The sequence below is a fragment of the Rhinoderma darwinii genome, chromosome 1 (genome assembly GCF_050947455.1).
Source record: "Rhinoderma darwinii isolate aRhiDar2 chromosome 1, aRhiDar2.hap1, whole genome shotgun sequence".
NCBI lineage: Eukaryota > Metazoa > Chordata > Amphibia > Anura > Rhinodermatidae > Rhinoderma > Rhinoderma darwinii.
In genome coordinates, this window is record NC_134687.1 from 370653312 (window position 1) to 370674300 (window position 20989).

Below are 20989 nucleotides of genomic sequence, written 5' to 3' on the forward strand. Positions count from 1 at the left end.
TGTTTCAACGGCCGTCACACAGACGTACTACATGTTTGTGTGAATAAGTCCTTAGTGGGAGATTTTTATCACTATTAAAGGTTCTTTACAGTAAAGAGGTGGGTAAACTTGTGGAATGCTCTTATGCAGGAGATGGTTATGGCAAATAATTAATAAAAGGACTTATGAAATTTGTAGAGTCAGAAAGGACCCTTCCGGGGTCAAAATCGGTCAAAATTTCCCGTTTAAAAAAACTCCCACAAAAACCAAGTACAGTGTTCTATAAATAGGGAAAAAAGTGATTTATAAAGTTTTAATAGTGTACATTTACAAAGGTCCTTTCACCATATCCACCGCACAGGTGAGTGTTAGATTATCTAAATACGGCTTTAAATGTTGTCCGATTCATTTTTCTTCTTTGTGTTGGAAATCAAGTGAAACAATAAGTGCAATCTTTTTTCTTGATTATTAATAGGACCCTTTAGACTTATTTATTGTTACACGTTATCTGGGGACAGCACAGATCTTGTAAGGATGAGGCTGTAATGTCATCTTATAGACATATTTTGTGTTGACTTCCGTCACTCCTTCTGGTAGATGGAAGCTGAAAGATCGCATCAGAGTACCGAAGAAGATAAAGAGCTCCGTGCGAGCAAGTTGCTCTCCAAGACATACACGAGAACCTGTATATGGAATAAATAAATCATGCAACAAAAGGATATTATGGAACAACATAAAAGTGAAATTAATTGATTGCCAGTAAATAAATACATAAATTGTTCACTAGTATTTAAACAGTCTAGCCAAATTAGGTCTTTACTTTCAGGAAACTGATAAGCTGATGCTCTGCCTGGACAATGATGTTGGCAGCAGTACTGGAGTCCCTGAGCAGAGCATTAGCTGATACTCTGCTCAGGGACTCCAGTACTGCTCTGTCGATGTCATTGTCCATATATGTGATTGTAATACAATTTTTGGTTCCCAGATAACCCCTTTAATTATAGAAGGTAAATGTAAAAGTCTACCATGTCATAATACCAACACGGTCGGGCTGTACCTAGTGCGCATGCTCTGACGTGCGCAGTATACTTTTCTTTTTACTCTCCAGCCCAATTCTTATTTGGTCACAACTATCCCTTTTTGACCTACGGCGCATGCGCTGACATGCGCCGTACGGTTCTGATACCCAGCGTCACTCCGCACCTTCGTGAATGTACGATTGAGCAGCGTGGACGCCGCATTCGGTCCATGCTGATACCTGGAGGTGATCCTGTGTTTTTAACATAATAACGTTAGTGTATGCACCTGCACGTTATATAACTGCCACATGTGATAGCACTTCTACTATATTGATTAATTGTGACACTACAGTTATTACTGTACGATACCATTACTGTTGCATGATCCACACAGCCTAACAATTTCCATAGACAAACATTGCTAGTAGTATGAGCTTTAAAACGTGGCACGTGGTCATAGGAAGCCACCTTTGCAAAAGTCAGTTTGGGAAATGTCTGATCTGCCCTGGTAAAATGTAAGTTCTATTATTGTGAAGTGGAAGCATCTAGCAGTAACAACAGCTCAAGCAGAAAGCCGTAGACAACACAAACTCAGAGCAGGGTCACCGAATGCTGAAGCGTGTGACGAATAAAAATAGTCCATCCTCTATTGCACCACTCACTGTATCCCGCAAAAAAAATATACCACGTGGTATACACTTTCATAAAATGGGGGCCTATAGGTGACGGATGCCACTCTGTGGTGTACATCACAGGCCTTTGTTAAGCTTCGGGAAGCTCCAGCGACGTTACTGTCCATAAACATGGACAGTTATCACTGGAGCACAGCATAGCCTGCCTTGCCCGCTGACTCTGGTCGTCCTGTCTCCCCAAGATTGGAATCCTCTGGGCAGCCCTATCAAATCTTCCAACCAGCCGGAGTCCCCGGCTGCTATGTCGGCCTGGGGAAGCTACATCACTAGAACTTCCCTGGGGTAGCCCCAGTGAGGTAACGGGCCAGTAACCTTACTAGGACTATCCCACACACACGTCAGCCCTATCGGAACTTCCCAACATCCAAACTGGATGGAACCAGCTGCTATATCGACCTGGGGTAGCTATGCCACTGGAGAATCCCTGGGGTAGCCCAGGGAAGCTCCAGTAACTTAACTTCTCCAGGCTGACATAGAAGCCAGGGATACCAGCTGTTTGGATGTTACGATAGGGCCGCTGTGTGGGTGGAAGGTTATCTGTGTGGATCCCAGAGGATCACAATCATGGGGAGACAGGGCAACTAGAGTCTGCGAGAAGGGTGGCCTGTACTGCGACTGGAACCTCCAGTGCATATACAGATGTAGCCCCCTTTACCTTGATTTAGCGTGTAACTAGTCTGGAGGAGGCTGAACTCTTAATGGTTGATAGGGGATCAAATACTTATTTCTCTGTGCACAATGCAAATAAATATATATAATTTTGACTATGTGATTTTCTGTGTTTTTTTTTTTTATATATAATCTATCTCTCACTGGTAAAATAAACCTAGCCTAAAAATTCTAGACTGCTCATGACTTTGACAGTGGGCAAACTTACAAAATCAGCAAGGGATCAAATACTTATTTCCTTCACTGTAGATATGCTATTTCCGATATATATGTTAAAAAAAAATTGGGATGGGGGGATAAATATATGTCTCGGGGCTTGTGCCCCTGATCTTTTAAGACCCTAGCAATGCCCCTGTCGCTACCAGCCTGCATCCAGTAATCCGCTGGGCCCCAAAGCAAAATATATAACAGGGCCCCCACCTACCATATATCATTTATAATACTAGTGTCTTCTTAGGCGACTGAGGAGCTTTTGGGTCCCCTCAGGCTCCAGGGCCTGGGTGCAACTGCTACCTCTGCACCCCATATAGCTACGCCCCTGGAAGTCATCATTAGTAGTTAGATAATTCTCCATATTAACAATCTGTCTCCTTAGTTGTGATAAAGTCTAGGTTAGCGGACTCTTTAAAAGCTGGCCATTGACGTGTTATAACAGTTGGCTTACCAATCCTTCAGTTAACAGCTTTCAGGCCCTACTGGACATTTGATTTTCAATAGGGAGATCAGCATCTCTCAACCACCTAACACAGCATATTTTATTGAAAACAATATGACTGGACAGTTTGAAATCCAATCCCTACTCTCCCTATAGGACACTTGAGGGGACTTCAGCCCCCAAATCTGATGTCCACATGGGTATTCTGACCTATCTTTTGTGAGGATGGGGGCCTGATAAGTTTTGCAATCCAAAAAGGACTGCTCCTCCTTTGCTACTTGGCTACTTTTGATTGGTGAATGGGGGTCATGCGACCCCCCTGTTCTGTCCTGTTAGATAGGAATCCCAGATTTGACCACCTGTCAGAAATTTATGATGTATTCTAGGGTTTCGGCCTAAATATTTATTCTTGGAATCCCTCTTTAAAAACAAGCAAGAATTATTCTTACCTGCAGAGAAGGGCATGAAAGCCTCATTCATCAAAAAATTCCCATCACTGTCCAAGAAATTCTGAGGGTTGAACTGATTGGGTGTTTTCCAGTACTGAGGATCATATAGCACAGAATCCAAATTGGCCAGAACCATTGTGTCCTTATGGGAGGTAAATATGTTTGACAAAAGAAAAATGAAGAAGTTTTGGACGAGAAATTATAGTATCAGTACAGACTCGACAACTCATGGCTTCTATTAAAATAAAGAGATTCTAATGCTATTTCAAGACACTTATTCTATTTAGTGTCGCTTATGATCAAATTCCTCACCTTCTGCAAGGAGTAGTTACGAACTTTAAAATCTTTTATGCAAGTCCTTGGAATTCCCACAGCTGCTATGTTCCCATAACGTAGAATCTCATGAATCACAGCATTGGTGTAAGGAAGATGCTTTCTGTCTTCATAGTAAAGCTTAGATCCATCAAAAACAATATCCAATTCTTTATGTACCTTGTCTGTAATATATCGCAGATTTCGTCTTTAATTTGGTACATGTCACTTAAGTTTCACGCAGACAAATATCCTCCCATGCTCTTATGCATGCAGACACTCGTCCATGCGCTCATTCCCATATATATATATATATATATATATATATACACACACAGAAATTAACTTTCAGGCACTGGGATCTGTCTCAGCCATCAGTAGGCAGCAGCAGAATCCAGCAGAAGGCCTTTTCCCACTTCGGGTATGTTCACACGATTAACAAAATACGTCTGAATATAAGGAGCTGTTTTCAAGGGAAAACAGCTCCTGATTTTCATACGTTTTTTGAGCGACTCGCGGTTTTCGCTGCGTTTTCGCTGCATTTTTTACGGCCGTTTTTGGAGCTGTTTTCAATAGAGTCTATGAGAAAACTGCTCCAAAAACGTCCCAAGAAGTGTCCTGTACTTCTTTTGACGAGCCGTCATTTTAAGCGCCGTATTTTGACAGGGACGCGTAAAATGACAGCTCTTCTGCACAGAACATCGTAAGACCCGTTGCAAGCAATGGGCAGATGTTTGCCGACGTAATGGAGCCGTATTTTCAGGCGTAATTCGAGGTGTAAAACGGCTCCATTACGTCTGAAAAGAGGTCGTGTGCACATACCCTAAGGGTATGTTTACACAATTAACAAAATACGTCTGAAAATACGGAGCTGTTTTCAAGGGAAAACAGCTCCTGATTTTCAGACGTTTTTTGAGCAACTCGCCTTTTTCGTGGCATTTTTTACGGCCGTTTTGGGAGCTGTTTTCAATAGAGTCTATGAGAAAACGGCTCCAAAAACGTCCCAAGAAGTGTCCTGCACTTCTTTTGACGAGCCGTCATTTTACACGCCGTATTTTGACAGCGATGCGTAAAATGACAGCTCGTCTGCACAGAACATCGTAAGACCCATTGCAAGCAATGGGCAGATGTTTGCCGACGTATTGGAGCCGTCTTTTCAAGCGTAATTCGAGGCGTAAAACGCCTCCATTACGTCTGAAAAGAGATCGTGTGCACATACCCTTATTCTTTAATGTCAATGTGTTTTGTTACATAACACTTGCTCTACTCACGTTGTATATCAGGGTAAGCCACCATGTACAGAAGAGCCCACAGCAGTGAGGTGGATGTCGTTTCTGACCCAGCCCCAAACAGATCAGTGATCACGGACATAAGGTTTTCCTCGTTAAATGTGGAGTCCACTTCATTTTTGCTCTATTAATAGCAGGAGAGTGGCATTACATGACACCATATAATAGAATATTTTCTATTCAGTTCTTATACTATCATATATATATTATATATATATATATATATATATATATATATATATATATACAGTAAAGATTATTTAAATATAAATAAAAGTAAAGAAAATATTAAAGATTGCCTTTTCAATCTGGGCCAGGTAATAGTCAATGACATCCTGAGGTTCTTCTGATAACCTAGTTTGCTTGTGAATTTCGATCTCTTTTTTTGTATATTGATTCAAATAGTTCATGTGTCGAAACGCAGCTTGGTGCGGACCAGGTATATGCTTCATTAGCCAAGGAAAAGCATCATACATCTAGACAAATGGAATTATATACATTATTCAGCATTGGGTTCCAAAGAGATTCAGGTTCATGAGAAATGTCACTCTGTTGTTGAAAGCTATGTAAGTAGAAGACATATCTGTTTAGGCTACTGTATTTTGGGAATTTAATGCAGCACTTGAATGAGTTTGGGTTGTGGTCTAAAAACTTGCACCGCCACCATACTCATGTGAGAACGAGTAAGGTCATTCAGTATGGAGAAGAACTACTGATGGTGTAAATGAATGCTTACCAAAAGCATTCACAAGAGGAATAAAGTCTTCATAAAGTATTTTTTTAATACTTTGGTTGAGTCCATGATTTGGTGCCCTGTTTTATTAAAGCATAGCTATCATGCCAAGTGAAATTTTTTAGAATAAGCTTTCGTGTGGGAATACTTGAGTGAGAACAGTATTTCTGACCATAATGTCACCTATATGATGTCTTTTTTAGCAATTTTTCCCTCTGCAGACTTTACTGCTAAATAGTTGTTCATGAGCTCTGCTCCAGAAGGGGCAGGCACCACTACCACTACTACTACTACTACTACTACTACTACTACTACTACTACTACTACTACTACTACTACTACTACTACTACTGCTACTGCTACTGCTGCTGCTGCTACTGCTACTGCTACTGCTACTGCTGCTGCTGCTGCTGCTGCTGCTACTACTACTACTACTACTACTACTACTACTGTGATGTTCTTCGACAGCCCACAAGTCACAATTCTGTGCCTGCTTCTAATGAACTAGCAGGGCAGTGGCGTAGCTATAGGGGTCGGAGCGGTCGCAGTTGCGACGGGCCCCTAAGCCTGGGGGGCCCACGGGCCCCCGTTGCCATACAGCATTCTTATTAAAAATTTATTTTCTGTGCCGTGAAGCCGGCACTTCCTGGTTACGGTCACATGGTACACTTAGTGTACCATGTGACCATGTTGTCACGTGACCCGTCTTCCAGCCAGTGCAGGGGAAGAGCCAGTGCGGAGGACTCCAGGTGAGCTGCAGAGTCTGTAGTGTAATGTAATGTATTGTGTTGTATTGTATTGTGTTGTCTTGTAATGTAATGTATTGTAATGTATTGTATTGTGTTGTGTTGTCTTGTATTGTGTTGTTTGTGGTCGAGACTGGGGGACCGTTAAATTACAGCCCCCCCTCCTCTCTCCACCGCAAACTGAACAATACAACACAATACATTACACACTGTCGGTCGCGTCCCCCTGGGGATTCGTGTGAAGACCTCCGGGGGGTCATGAGTCACTCACCGAGGTCCCGGTTCCATTCAATGCTGGAGCAAGGAGCTGACGTCTCCTTGATCCAGCATTCACTGTGCCCTGAGCGGCTCGACGCAGGCAGGCGGGATGTAGCGACATCTTCGCGCCTGCCTGCGCTGAGTCACTCATAGCACACACCGGAGGTGGCGAAGGAACGGGGATAGGTAAGTAATTATGCTATTTTTCTATTATGCACATATGGGGGTATTATACTGTATGAGGGGCTGATATTGCGGGGGGGGGGGGGCATTATACTGCATGGGGGGCTGATATGGAATGGGGGCTGATAAGATGGGGGGCATTATACTGCATGGCGGCTGATATGGGGGAATTATACTGTATGGGGGGCTGATATGGGGGGCATTATACTGCATAATTTCTGATGACTTACCCTAGCCCAAGTTGAACCAATGTTCTCAACAATACAATGGTTGCAGTTAATCAGTTCTTTAAATGTGACATCATCAATAGAAAAACGGTGTCCATAAACAACAGCGGAGATGACGTTTGTCACTGCATGATCAAGTATCAATGATGGATCAAATGGTTCTCCTAAAAACAATAAGTCTTGTTTAAGTTGGTGGGTAAAAAGATCACTCACTTAAAGTCTAGCACAATTCATATTCTGCTGTTTCCTACTGTATATAGATTCTCTAATAAAGCTGACTGTATATCAGCTTCCAATTATAATATTCCTGATAGCAGGATTCTCCTCTTCAAGCTCAAATGTGATTGGTTTTGCAAATATAATTTACAGGGGGGACTGACCATTTATTCATGCTATCAGACATTGCCTGAATGCCTGGAGCATTAGGGTACCCACATCCCACCACCTTGAAACGGCACCATATACCTTTATGGCTAGGTGGGGGAGTCAGAGCTCTGTTTTTCTTATACCTGTATTTTGATTAAGGGGCCCATGACCATTATTGCCCACTGGCCTAGAGAATTCTAAGTCCCCCAGTGATACTTTTCATAAAGTAGAATTAACTTTTATAATTTAGCCACCACTAGGGGGAATGTGGGAGCTTTCTGCATACTGTTTAATGTTTATACATTGAACTCAATAATAACCCAGTATGCAGGAGATTTGGAATCAGAAAGACATCTGGAACAATGAATACACTATGTTATGCAAATTTGTATGACATCTATGTCATTAAAGTGCATGTTATGCATGTAACATGTGTAAGGTCATCCACTGCTCTAAACCAAGCAGGATGGACTTTAAAGGCTATGTACACATTTGATATCGTTGTATTTTTTTTTAAATAAAAATGTTTGGTGCAACTTTTTAAATACTTTTTATTAAAAATTATTTTTACTTTTTGAGATACAGCTGCTTTGTATTCTGTACACCGAGCAGCTAGATCTTGCGCTTAAACATAAATCATTCAGGTCAGCGGCACTGACGGGTTCCGTGACAGTGGATCCTGCGTGTCTCTGACACGCAGGATCGAGCTGTTACCAATCACATCTAATTTCATAACTTAGATGTGATCGATAACAGGTGGATCCTGCGTTTCAGAGATCTTCAGGACCCGCTGTCACGGAACCCGTCAGGGCCGCTGACCTGAATGATTTATGTCTAAGCGCAAGATACAGCTGCTCTGTATACAGAATACAAAGCAGCTGTATCTCAAAAAGTAAAAATAATTTTTAATAAAAAGTATTTAGAAAGTTGCACCAAACACACTGATTTACTCTGTTCTGTTCCCATTTTAGTAATATAAACACAGTTTTAAATCACAGTTGACTAGTCTAAACCAAACTATTTTTGTTTATACTAGTGGGCCGACCTTTCTTGGCTGTAAATAGATCCGCCATACACCTGGCTTCTTCTTGTATCTGTGATTCCAGTACACTCTTTCCTAGTCCAAGGTTTCTTAGTGTCATCAACCCAAAACGTCTCTGTTGTTTCCACATGTGTCCGTTGGCCATTACAATGCCTACACAGAAAATGCACAGGATATACATTTTGACATAACATAAACAATATGTTGGAATGTCTATAGCAGATTTTTTTGTCTGTTAACTTCCGATCTCCCGCCTGATCTTACAGCCCTTTTTTGAACTTCTGTAGAATTGTATGGGGTACATGGAAACAGCAGAGTATTTCAGCTCAGCGGTTTTTATCACTCTCAATGAACTTTTGTTTTAATGGGGAACACGCGACCCTCGCTCTGCCGAATGGTTGGAGTCGCCTACCTATGCCATATATATTAATTGTCAGAACTTTTTTTTATTTTTCCATCAATAGAGTAATGTGAGGGCTTATTTTTTTGCGGGAGTAGTTGTAGTTTCTATTGCCATTTAAAGTACCATATAATGTACTGGGAAATTGAAAAAAAATTCTTTGCGGGCTGAAATAGGAAAAAACTGTGATTCCTCCTGTGTTTTTTGGGTTTCATTTTTACGGCCTTCACCGTGGGGTTAAAATGAGAACTTAACTTTTTCTGCGTCTCAATAAGATTACAGTGATACCAAATTTATATAGTTTTTTTTATATTTTACTACTTAAAAAAAAAAAAACTTTGTTAGAAAAAAAGCCGAAACTTTTTTTTTTTTGTTCCGTGGATTGAGCGGTGTGAGGGCTAATTTTTTTGTCGGACAAGCTGTCGTTTTTATTGGTAAAATTTTTTGGTACATACAACTTTTTTATCACTTTTTATTACATTTTTTTGCACCACTAAGTTGACCAAAAAACAGCGATTTTGGTGTTTTAAATTTTTATTATTTTTTACATTACTTTAGAGGAAAAATTCATGTTTTTTGAACTTGAAATGTTTAATTTTTTTTCACTACTAACTTTATTAACTTTTTTATTTTTAACACATTTTATTAGTCCCCCTAGGAGACTTAAACCAGTGATTGTTAGATCGCTGGTACAATACACTACAATACTAATGTATTGCAGTATATTGTCATTTTTACAGGCTTCTGTTAAAGAGGACCTGTCACCTGGTCAAAAAACTGCAGTTGATAACTCTGTTAGATTGCAGGCGCCTCACAGATTGTGATGCTTTTTAATTTTTTCTTCTAACCCCCACCGTTCCTGAGATATCGGTGCTGTTAGTTCTGGTGTCCGATATGTAAATTAGGCCTTTGACTATCAAGTGGGCTGTTACCCCTTATGAAGTGACAGGTGTTGCCTACTTGACAGTCAAAGGCCTTATTTGCATATCAGGCAACAAAACTGACGGCCACAGGCAGGGCTTAACAGAGGCAGAGTGAAAGCAGTCCTGGGGGCCTTCATTAGGCCCCTGGGCTGCCATGACAACCATCGGCACCACACAATCGCGTTGTGGGGGAACGGATGAGCTGTTGGAGGGGGCCACCCCCTCTTTTCAATGCCTCAGATGCTGTCACGATTGACCGCAGCATTTGAGGGGTTAAATGGCCGGGAACAGCACGATTGCTGTTCCTGGTCGTTAGTCCCAGGTGTCAGCTGTAAAACACAGTTGACAACCGCAGCGTATAGAGCACGCTCAGCGTGTGAGCCCGATCCAGGGGCGTAGCTAGGGGGCAGATGGGGCATGTGCCCCGGGCACAACTAACTGATAGGGAAGGGGGGGCGCCGTGGCAGAGCAGCTGATCGCTGCTGATAGGCACCCTGTATGTTGGACACCAGCAGCAGCAATCAGTGTTAGGGTATGTGCACACACACTAATTACGTCCGTAATTGACGGACGTATTTCGGCCGCAAGTAGTGGACCGAACACACTGCAGGGAGCCGGGCTCCTAGCATCATAGTTATGTATGATGCTAGGAGTCCCTGCCTCGCTGCAGGACAACTGTCTCATACTGAAAACATGATTACAGTACGGGACAGTAGTTCCACGGAGAGGCAGGGACTCCTAGCATCGTACATAAGTATGATGCTAGGAGGCCGGCTCCCTGCAGTGTGTTCGGTCCGGTACTTGCGGCCGAAATACGTCCGTCAATTACGGACGTAATTAGTGTGTGTGCACATACCCTTAGGAAGAGCCAGTAGTTCATGCAGCGGCATTCTGACTGGGGTCTGTGACGGCCCGGGAGTGGACCAGTCCAGTCATCTGACCTCACTGGTCCACTACCGGGCTGTCACCGACCCTAGTCAGAAGGAACTCCGCCGCTGCCTGCGCCGCATGACCTCCTTGGCTCCTCCGGTGAGTCACGTCAGAGCGGAGAGTGGTAGAGGTAGGCTACCGCTCTCTGCTCTGTTTACAGTGTGGCGCTATTTACCAGGGGTGGGGAGTGTGGCGCTATTTACAAGGGGGCTGGCGGGCTGTGTGTGGCACTATCTACAAGGAGGGCTGTGTTTGGCACTATTTAGAAGGGGGGGGCTGTGTGGAGCTGTTTACAAGGGGGGCAGAGGGGGACTATTTTAAAAGGGGGGTTCGTGTGGCGCTATTTACAAGTGTCAGTGTGGCGCTATTTACAAGGGGGTCAGTGTGGCGCCATTTACAAGGAGGGGCTGTGTGGCGCTATATACAAGCGGGACTGTGTGGCATTATCTACAAGGGAGGGCTGTGTGGCACTATCTACAAGGGGGGGCTGTGTGTGGCACTATACAAGGGGGGCTGTGTGTGGTGCTATTTACAAGGGGGGGCTCTGTGGCGTTATCTAAAACAGGGGGCTCTGTGGCACTATCTACAACAAGGGGGCTGTGTGGCATTAACTACAAGGGGGCTGTGTGTGGAGCTATCTACAGGGGGCTGTGTGGCGTTATATACAAGAGGGGGGCTGTGTGTAGCACTATCTACAGGCAGCTGTGCGTGGCGCTATCTACAGAGGGCTGTGGCGTTATATACAAGAGGGGGCTGTGTGTGGTGCTATCTACAGGGGGCTGTGTGTGGTGCTATCTACAGGGGGCTATGGCATTATATACAAGAGGGGGCTGTGTGTGGCACTATCTACAGGGGGCTGTGTGTGGCGCTATCTACAAGGGGTCTGTGTATGGCACTATCTACAGGCAACTTTGTGTGGCATTATCTACAGGGGGCTGTGTGTGGCCTCTTTAGTTTATTTTCTTCTAATTTATTGTTATGGTAACTCCCTTATATAACTATATCACTTGTAAAATGTACAAATGTTTTTACACCTCATTGATTGGTAGAGCAAGCAAACACGGCGAGGGGAAGGAGATGTTGGGAAAGAAGTTGGGGGAGCGCCAATCTGAATCTTTGCCCCGGGTGCAGGAGAACCTAGCTACTCCTCTGGCCCGCTCCATACATCACACCCCGCACCAGGACGTAATAGCACGTCGTGGCGTGCAAAGGGTTTAAGGAAATCCTTAATACATGCCTGGAGGACTGGAACTAAGATACATTAGTTTGTAGCATTGACTATCCTCAATTTCTAAGCATGCTAAAATTTAAACATGCCCATTTTGTTTTTTTAAAGGAAAACTCTACTTCATTGTTTATTTCTACATAAAGGTGGGAATTTAGCAACCTTTCTACAAAAGTTGCAAAAGAGCCTTTTTAAGCCACCCTCGCCACTTTTGTGGAAAGTGGGCGGGGCTTCAGAAAAGGAGACAGGCACACAGCGATCCGACAAAATAATTTTACATTTACGCCAGAAAACTGGTGTAAATTATAGTGAAAATCTTGCTATTGCCCATTTACTCTATGCCATGCTGGGCCTTGTTCTTTGCCCCCCCCCATCAGACTACCCCCGCCCCCATTGGAAGGTTAAACTAAAAAAATAAAAAAAATTATTATGCTCACCTCACCTCTTCTCCCCTCCTGGTCCCCTCAGTATGATGTGGCTTATGCAACGTACTGAAGCCAGGCAGTCAGGACGTTGTATGCGATGCAGCACTGATGACTTTGAAGTGCTGCGTCGTATATAAGACCCTGACACTGTTTGGCATCAGGACCTTGTATGAACCGTATTAGAGTGATGAGTTGACCCGGAGGGGGAGAAGAGACGTGTGAGGTAAGTATCTACTTTTTTATTTTATGGTCAATGTGGGGGAAAAAATGGAGCATGGCTGCGGCGTTGTGCCACAATTGTGACGCACGGCCTAGGTTGAAAGATGCAACACATTTTTTAAGAGGGGTCATACTCCAACTTTTATTTTTATTAACACTGGTGTACACAAACATTTCCTCCTCTTTTCCTCCATTTATATATTAGCGTATGTCGGTGTCATATTTGCACTCATTGTGGTGCCACGCATTTATGTATAAAACGGATCTCTAAAGAAAAAATAATTGCGATGAGGCACCACTATCAACAGTCGTATAACAAAACTAACCTGCTAATCTGATGCCTATTATAAATTTTAGCGAATATAGTGTTTAGTGTGAGGCCCCACTGAGGCTAGTTGGAATACTTTATTGGTATTCGTCCTGGTGATACCCCATCTTCTCCTCAGCAATTAGTAGGACTGCCATGAATAGTTGCTGACATGCTATGAATAGTTTTTAACAGTACATGTCATTTATTTTTGTAGGTATGTGATGTTTTATACTTGTTTGTAATTCATTTTTGTATCCAACATGGAGCAGTGTAATTAGGGGGCGTGTTATGGTGCCGAAGCCCTTGATACATAGAGTATATGTATGTGTATGGTGATAGTGGTTTTACATAGCCTTGAGATAGGCCATTGTATGGCCGAAACTTTGCCTTAGTTCTGTATGCATTGTTTGATAAAATAAAGTGAACTTTTTTTTACTGGATTTTTGGTGCAGTGGCAAACTCTTGATGGACTGATTTTCCGGGAGTTAGTGGAGTCTGGAGCCATTGATGCACAGATAAGTTCACGAATGATGCTGGAGATTACTTCTATTTCACAGTTTAAAAAAAGAAAAGTAAATGTAAAGTTTCTTAAACGAGTTGTCTCATTACAGACTTTGGTAGTATATATTAGCAATATGCCGACCAATGTCCAATTGGTGTGGGTCAGGCCCTGCTGATCGCTAGAATAAAGTGTAAGTGATGCTACTTCATCTCCTGTCGGCTTCCTTTTTTTGGGGATCGGGTTCACTTCCGGCTGATCATTTTATGACAGGGGGTCCAGCTGCTGAAACCCGCAATGATCATCAGATATTGGAAACTGCACCTTTCCCCTGCATGAAATGTAGCATTAGGCTGGGTTCACACGACCTATTTTCAGACGTAAACGAGGCGTATTATGCCTCGCTTTACGTCTGAAAATAGGGCTACAATACGTCGGCAAACATCTGCCCATTCATTTGAATGGGTTTGCCGACATATTGTGCAGACGACCTGTAATTTGACTGCCTCGGCAAAGAAGTGCAGGGCCCTTCTTCGCAACGTAATTTGAGCCGTTCTTCATTGAACTCAATGAAGAGCAGCTCAAGATATACGAGCGTCACAGACGCCTCGTATATTACGAGGAGGAGCTTTTACGGCTGAAACGAAGCAGCTGTTTTCTTCTGAAAACAGGCTGTCATTTCAACCGTAAAAGCCAGCTAGCGTGTGAACATACCCTTACAGGGGTTTTCCAGAACTGAAGTTTTCATAGCCTATGCTAATTGTTCTTCCAGTTCTTTTCTCTCCGTATATATGGTATTTATGCTCACCGGTAGATATAGTTGTGTCTGTGCCTGGTACTAAAGCCCAGTCACATTCACTTGAATGGACCTGAGTTGCTGTGAGCTGCAGTACCAGGCACAACAAAAACCATATGTATGGCAGGGCACGGCCCCATCATTCAGCTGATTAACAAGGTTCTGGCAGTCGGACCTCCATCGATCAGATGTTAATGGTCTCTCCTAGATATAGACCCTCAGTACTACAGTCTCGGAAAACTCCCTTAAACTAATGAATGGGTGAACATTTAATATACAGTATAGTAATGCTAAATTTGCAAGAGCTGCTTCTCGCAGTAGTAGTGGGGGAATCTGCTTTATGAAGTCCAAAACCTTTATTTTTTTACTGATCTTTTAGGCTAGGGCTGCATGGAAAATTAAAACTGTCTTCTACTATCCCGTTGGGAAAAAGTTGCTTGGGACCTTTGACTGCAAGAGTCATAAGGTTGCATGCAATCTTTTCCTTATAAGGCGAGTTGCCAAGTAACCATGACTTTAAAAGAGTTGATTGTTATAAATTAGTATAATATAATCATTACTAATCAGTCAGTAACAGATTAAACCACAAAGTTCTGTATTATGTGATACATAATGAGCCTACAACATATTATTACAATATTATTATGCATAAATAAACTATTGCCACAGTAAGGCTCTGTTTACAACACTCTGTAAGGAGCATCCATTGAAGATTTCATTGTTTTTTTTCTGGACGAAATAGGGCATTATACTGCATTTTTTTTGTCCAGCAAACTGATGTAAACTCAATGGAACCCAATAAAGTCAATGGGTTTCGTTGGCCACTGTTGTATTCTATCATGCCATGGATCCGGCAGCTCTGACATTTTGTTGTTCTGCTTCTTTGATGGAGCAGAACAATGGTAAGCAGTGACGCAGTTGTGAACAGAGCCTTAATTTAATATGCATTTGCAGTAAACTTCGAACAGTACCTCTTCCTCTAAGAAGGTCCCTTAAAAAACTGGCTACTGGGCGGCCGGACAGCACCTCAGAATGAGAGACTATTCCATCTTTTACAGCTTTGTACCCGTTCAGCACCACAAGTGGCGTTTCTCCAAGCCAAACCGTGTAGATGCTTCCATAGGATTCAGCCAACTACATTGGAGTAGTAAAAACGTTAGTTTTTCAAGAACAAGCATAAGAAAAATGGATGTTGATACTAGTTTTTGATAGTATAGAAAATATCTTTAGATATCATTACCATATCTTATTTAAAATAATTTCTTTACTAATTTAATAACGATAAATTTCCCCAAAAAATGTACGCAGCCCTGCCTGAACAGCACTGGTAGAGGGGGTCACAGATCACTCTTGCCAGGTAAAGATAGCACACAGCGGCTGTGAGATAATGACAACCACAATGTGCTCCTCCTGCAACATTTTATGTTAGCAGAGATTGATGCAGAAGCAGTTAGTTCCATGCAATAAACAGAAATAGGCTTTTCACATGAAGCTTTCTGCTAGCAGAGGGTGCATAACGGGACTGTGATGGAGGGGAGTGTATAGGGGGGTCCTGCTGATTATAGGGGGCCTACTGTGACTACTGGTGGAAGGGGGAGTTCTGCTGTGACTACTGGTGGAAGGAGTTCTGCTGTGACTACTGGTGGAAGGGAGACACAGCACTCATACACCAGGCAAAAGCCACAAATGTACCCCTCACACATAGGCCACATACACAATGTCTGTCATAAAACAATTTGCCGGACCCAACTAATATACACTATATTGCCAAAAGTATGTGGTCGCCCCTTCTTTTTATTGAGTTCAGGTGTATCAGCCACACCCATTGTAAACAGGTGCATAAAATCAAGCACACAGTTATTGTCATGTTTTTCTGCTTCTGAAGCTAGACAGAAAGGTAGATGAGGGTTAAGTCTAGGAGCTGTTTCTGCTCAGCTGCTCTAGTCTCTGTATGAATCAAATAGATCAGTTCTATATAAACCCGCCTGACTCTGGGTTCCTTGCCAGTTGTTGTTTTTCCTTGTTCTTTAGCTCTGTGCCCTTGTGATTATTCCCGTGTCGCCCTCTTTGCCTTCTCCCTTATTGCTACTGTGTATGACCCGGTTTGACTTGACTTTTCATTGCCTGCTGATATGGTACTGCTGTGTAAATATACTTCTATGAGGTACGCAGTTTGTATCCAGATTTTGGAGGGCGTTCCGTGCCAAACTTAAAGTAGACTTAGCACTCTCGTCTGCTTATCACCCACAATCTAATAGGCAAGCTGAATGTTTTAAAAGTTGGAACAAATCCGCAGATGTTATGTCTTAGACTGTCAGATAGTCAGCCATTCCTTCCTATAGCTGAATTTGCACTTAACAACTGGGTCCATGAATCCACCAAGACCTCACTGTTTTATTGCAAATATGGTTTCAATCCTCGTTTTGGTTCTTGTTATTCCATTGATTCCATCATTCCTGAAGTTGAGTCATATATGGACCAATCGAAGCAGGTTTGGACTTAGGTTAGGTGGAATATTGAGGGTTCAGTCAGCATCATATGGTCCAGTATCCACCACTGTCGGGAAAGTTTGGCTTTCTACGAGAAATATCAAACTTAAGATTCCTTTTGCCAAACTTGGACCTAAGTTCATTGGCCCATATGAAATTATTCAGGTCATAAACCCATCTGCCAATCGTCTTTAACTCCCTCCATCTTTTAGAATTCCTAACATCTTTCATAAGTCCCTGTTGAAAGAATACCAATCTCCAGTCCATGTTATAAAGTCTCCACTACCACCTATCTTAGTCAAAGTTAACCTAGAATGTTGACTCCAGATGGGTTGAAGGCTCCCTCCAATATTTAGTGCGCTGGAAGGGATATGGTCCTGAGGAGAGATCACGGGTTGCCTCAGTGGCGTAACTACTGCTGTAGCAGCCGTAGCCGCTGCTACGGGGCCTGCAGCATGAGGGGGCCCGTGTCGCCCGCCGGCACGGGTCCCCCATGGCCGGAGGCTCCGCTTGCAGCCGCTATGGCTGCTACAGCGCGACACCACTGAAGGGGTTGTTCCTACAAAAGACATGCATCCCCTATCCACAGGATAGGGGATACATGTGGGATCGCTGGCAGTGATAAGGAGAACGGGAGACCGAAAGTCCCCCGAAGTTCTCCATGACAAACCTGACTACCAGGGTCTGTCGGCAGCTCCATAGAAATGAATTGTGCACCGGTCGCGCCTGTGCACAAGCGTGACCAGCGCTCCTTTCATTTTTATTGACCTGCGCAGACTCCGGAAGTCTGAGGTTTGTCATGGAGAACTTCGGTGGACTTTTGGTCCCCCGTCCTTCTTATCGCTGGGCGTCCCAGCGATCACACATGCATCCCCTTGTAGGACAAACTATAGGCCGTCTTTTTTTGGGGGGGGGTTGTGGGCTGTATGGCGTTATCTACAGGGGGGGCTGTATGGCGTTATCTACAGGGGGGCTGTATGGCATTATCTACAGGGGGGGTTTGTGGCTGTATGGCGTTATCTACAGGGGGCTGTATGCCATTATCTACAGGGGGGGCTGTATGGTGTTATCTACAGGGGGGGTTTGGGGCTGTATGGCGTTATCTACAGGGGGGTTTGGGGCTGTATGGTGTTATCTACAGGGGTGGGCTGTGTGGCGTTATCTACAGGGGGGCTGTATGGCGTTATCTACAGGGGGGCTGCATGGCGCTATTTACAGGGGGGATGTGTCATGCTATCTATAGGGAGGCTGTATGGTGCTATCTATAGGGGGCGCTGTGTGGCGGAATCTACAGGGAGGCACTATCTACAAAGGGGGGGGGGGGTTGTGTGATACCCAGGGGAGAGGGGGGGCCCAGTCAAAAGTTTGCTATGGGGCCCAGTCTTTCCTAGTTACGCCCCTGGGTTGCCTCCAACTGTGTGAGTGCTCCCAAATTGGTGAAATATTTCAACATTGATCATCCTCTCAAACCCTGTCCTGAGAGTCCAGTGGCCCCTCATAAAGAGGTTGTACTGTCATGTTTTCTGATCCTAAAGCTAGATAGAGAGGCAGGCAAAGGTCAAGTGTGGGAGCTGTTTCTGCTCAGCTGCTCTAGCCTCTGTATCAGTGAATTAGATTGGTTGTATATTTTAGCTCCTTGTCAGTTATTGTTTTTCTTGGTTCTTCAGATCTGTGCTCTTGTGTGTATTCCCGTTTATCGCTCTTAGCATTCTCCCTTATTGCAACTGTGTATGAGCCGGTTTGACTTGACTCTTCTTTGCCTGCTGATTTGGTGTATGACCTGGACTGCATTTGATATCTCCTTTGCCTGCTGACTATGTACTGCGTTACCACTCTTACCATATCTTTTTTACCAACAGTTCCTTCAGAGGCGTCGCAGGGCTAGTTCGCCACCTCTTGCAAATCAGGCAACTAGTGCCAAGTCTGGCAGTCAGTGCGCTTTTGCTGGACTAGTTACTTTTTATCAGTACCATTACAGCCATACAATCTTCATAGACAAACATTGGTTTTACTATTGGTCGCACTGAAGGGCTCAGGGACTTTAAACATGACACTATCATAGGATGCCACCTTTGCCAGAAGTCAGTTTGTGAAAATTTCTGATCTGCTAGATCTGCACCGGTCAACTGTAAGTGCTATTATTGTCAAGTGGAAGCATCTTGGAATAACAGCTCAGCCACGAAGCATTAGACCATGCTAGCTCACAGAGACTGCCCACCGAGTGCTTAAGCGTGTGGCTCTGTTCCATCACTCACTATAGAGTTCCAAACTTCCTCTGGAATTGACATCAGCTCAAACAATTGTGCACTGGAAGCTTCATGAAATGCGTTTCCATGGTAGAGCAGTAGCACACAAGCCTAAGATCACCATGTGCAATTTCAAGCGTCAACTGAAAAGCACTCTGCCACTGTACTCAAAGCAGTGGAAATGTATTCTCCGGAGTGATGAATCAGGTTTCACTCTCTAGTAGTCTGATGGGCAATTCTGGGTTTGGCAGATGCCAGGAGAACGCTACATACCGAAATGCAAAGTGCTTACTGTAAAATTTGGTGGAGGAGGGATTATGGTCTGCATCTATTTTTCAGGATTTAGCTGGCCCCTTATTTCCAATGAAGAGAAATATTTATACTACAGCATGCAAAGGCATTTTAGACACGCCTCTTAATAATTTAGGCAAATCTCTGGCTGTCCGTGCACCAGAAAGGATATATATTCGCCAGCTATGAGCTAAAGTAGATTTTTGCTATGTTCACGCTAATTTCTTGCATAAATTATAATTAATTTTTTGGACCACTCCTGTTAAGCTTCACCCACTGCCTTAAAAAGTGCTGGAAAATGCAAAAGTCACTACGTTTTTGCGCAATTTCTGACTTTTTAATGCCATAAAACAGTGTAGAGTGCTTTATAAATTCCCCTCTAAAAATTAATTTTCTTACGTTTTTTCTATGATATTATTGCTACCCGCTTATTACTTACTGCTATGGGACTACAAGTAATAATACAACACATCACAGAGGTAGAAGAGAAACCACACCACAAAGGAAAAGTTTTGCAAAAATATAATATACATAATGAAAAAGTAATGCATTAACAACATCAAACACACATTTATAATAACTAATATACTGTAGCTAGGAAACCAAGTACTCACTTTTTTAAGAGTCTCTGGATGGAGTTTGAAGCTCAATGTCCACAAGTTACCAATGACAGGGAAAGGAATTGGTCCAGGTGGAAGTCTCCTTGTGACCCATATCACTTTTAGATATTTGAGTGTGAACAGGCAGCTCAGCAGGAGTAATAACAGCTCAAAGAAACTCAACATGGCAGAGCATAGAATATGCTGAGCAAGTGACTCAATATATGTTTGTATGGGTGTTGTGTTCTCACAATCTTCTGAAGCCATAATATATTTACTCTGGTCCATCCCACATTTCACTCCTTTTGTGTAACCCTTTCTCTGATTCTCACACACATTTTCACTTATTTCTATGCTGTTTATGAAAGGAACAATACATTATACAGTTTAGCTTATCTTTATAAAAAAGAAAACCAAAAAAACAACTTTTTGCGAATTCATATTAACCATTTAAAGGGGTATTCCCATCTCGGACATTTAAGGCATATCCATAGGATATCCATAAATGTCTGATAAATGTGGGGCCCACCTCTGGGACGAGCACATTATTACTAGAACAGGGCCTCCTGACCACTGTTCTACCAAGTGCAGCTGGGACTGGGGCCGAGCCAATGTTTGACGATATGGCTGGGTTTTCCAGAAACAGCTGAGTGCGTTTTGGTATGCTGTTGCTGGAACTCCCATAAAGGTAAATGGGAGCACAGCGAGCTACCCTGTTTCCTTAGCTCATGAGCAATGGCGGATCACAATAGGGCCAGTTCGGTTGGGCGCCCGGGCCCGAGGCTTCCACAAGTCCAATGCAGGGGTGAGATCCAGCCGGTCCACCGCAGTTCTTCAGAAAATTACAGCTGGTTTGGAGAACCGGGACCCAGAACCGGTATCCTAAACTCAATTGTATCCGCGTCCTTAGAATTGATCAGGCTAGAGCTGGTGAAGCACGGGAACTATCAGTTCCCTGCTCTGCCATTTGGTGCTTTACCAATGATGCAGGTGGTGCGATTCCGCTGGATGAGGCCTG

General features: G+C 43.3%; 1 protein-coding gene across 1 annotated transcript; it reads right to left on the minus strand.

Annotated features, from left to right (window-relative positions):
* Positions 1-278: 278 nt before the first annotated feature.
* LOC142742388 (cytochrome P450 2J4-like) lies at positions 279-20187 on the minus strand. Its single transcript, XM_075852086.1, has 9 exons — positions 19987-20187; positions 15318-15480; positions 8623-8772; positions 7215-7375; positions 5364-5540; positions 5047-5188; positions 3776-3960; positions 3464-3605; positions 279-662 (listed from the first exon to the last, which is right to left on the minus strand). The coding sequence occupies exons 1-9, from the start codon at positions 20155-20157 to the stop codon at positions 484-486; spliced, it is 1470 nt and encodes a 489-aa protein (XP_075708201.1). The 5' UTR covers positions 20158-20187; the 3' UTR covers positions 279-483.
* Between the last annotated feature and the right edge of the window lie 802 nt (positions 20188-20989).

Excerpts from the sequence above, each read along its gene's own strand:
- LOC142742388 (XM_075852086.1), bottom strand. The coding sequence starts at position 20,157 with ATGTTGAGTTTCTTTGAGCTGTTATTACTCCTGCTGAGCTGCCTGTTC. Across the intron at positions 15,481-19,986 it reads ATCCAGAGACTCTTAAAAAA|TTGGCTGAATCCTATGGAAG; the intron begins GTGAGTACTTGG and ends ACTCCAATGTAG. Across the intron at positions 3,961-5,046 it reads GGCTTACCCTGATATACAAC|ACAAGGTACATAAAGAATTG; the intron begins GTGAGTAGAGCA and ends GATATATTACAG.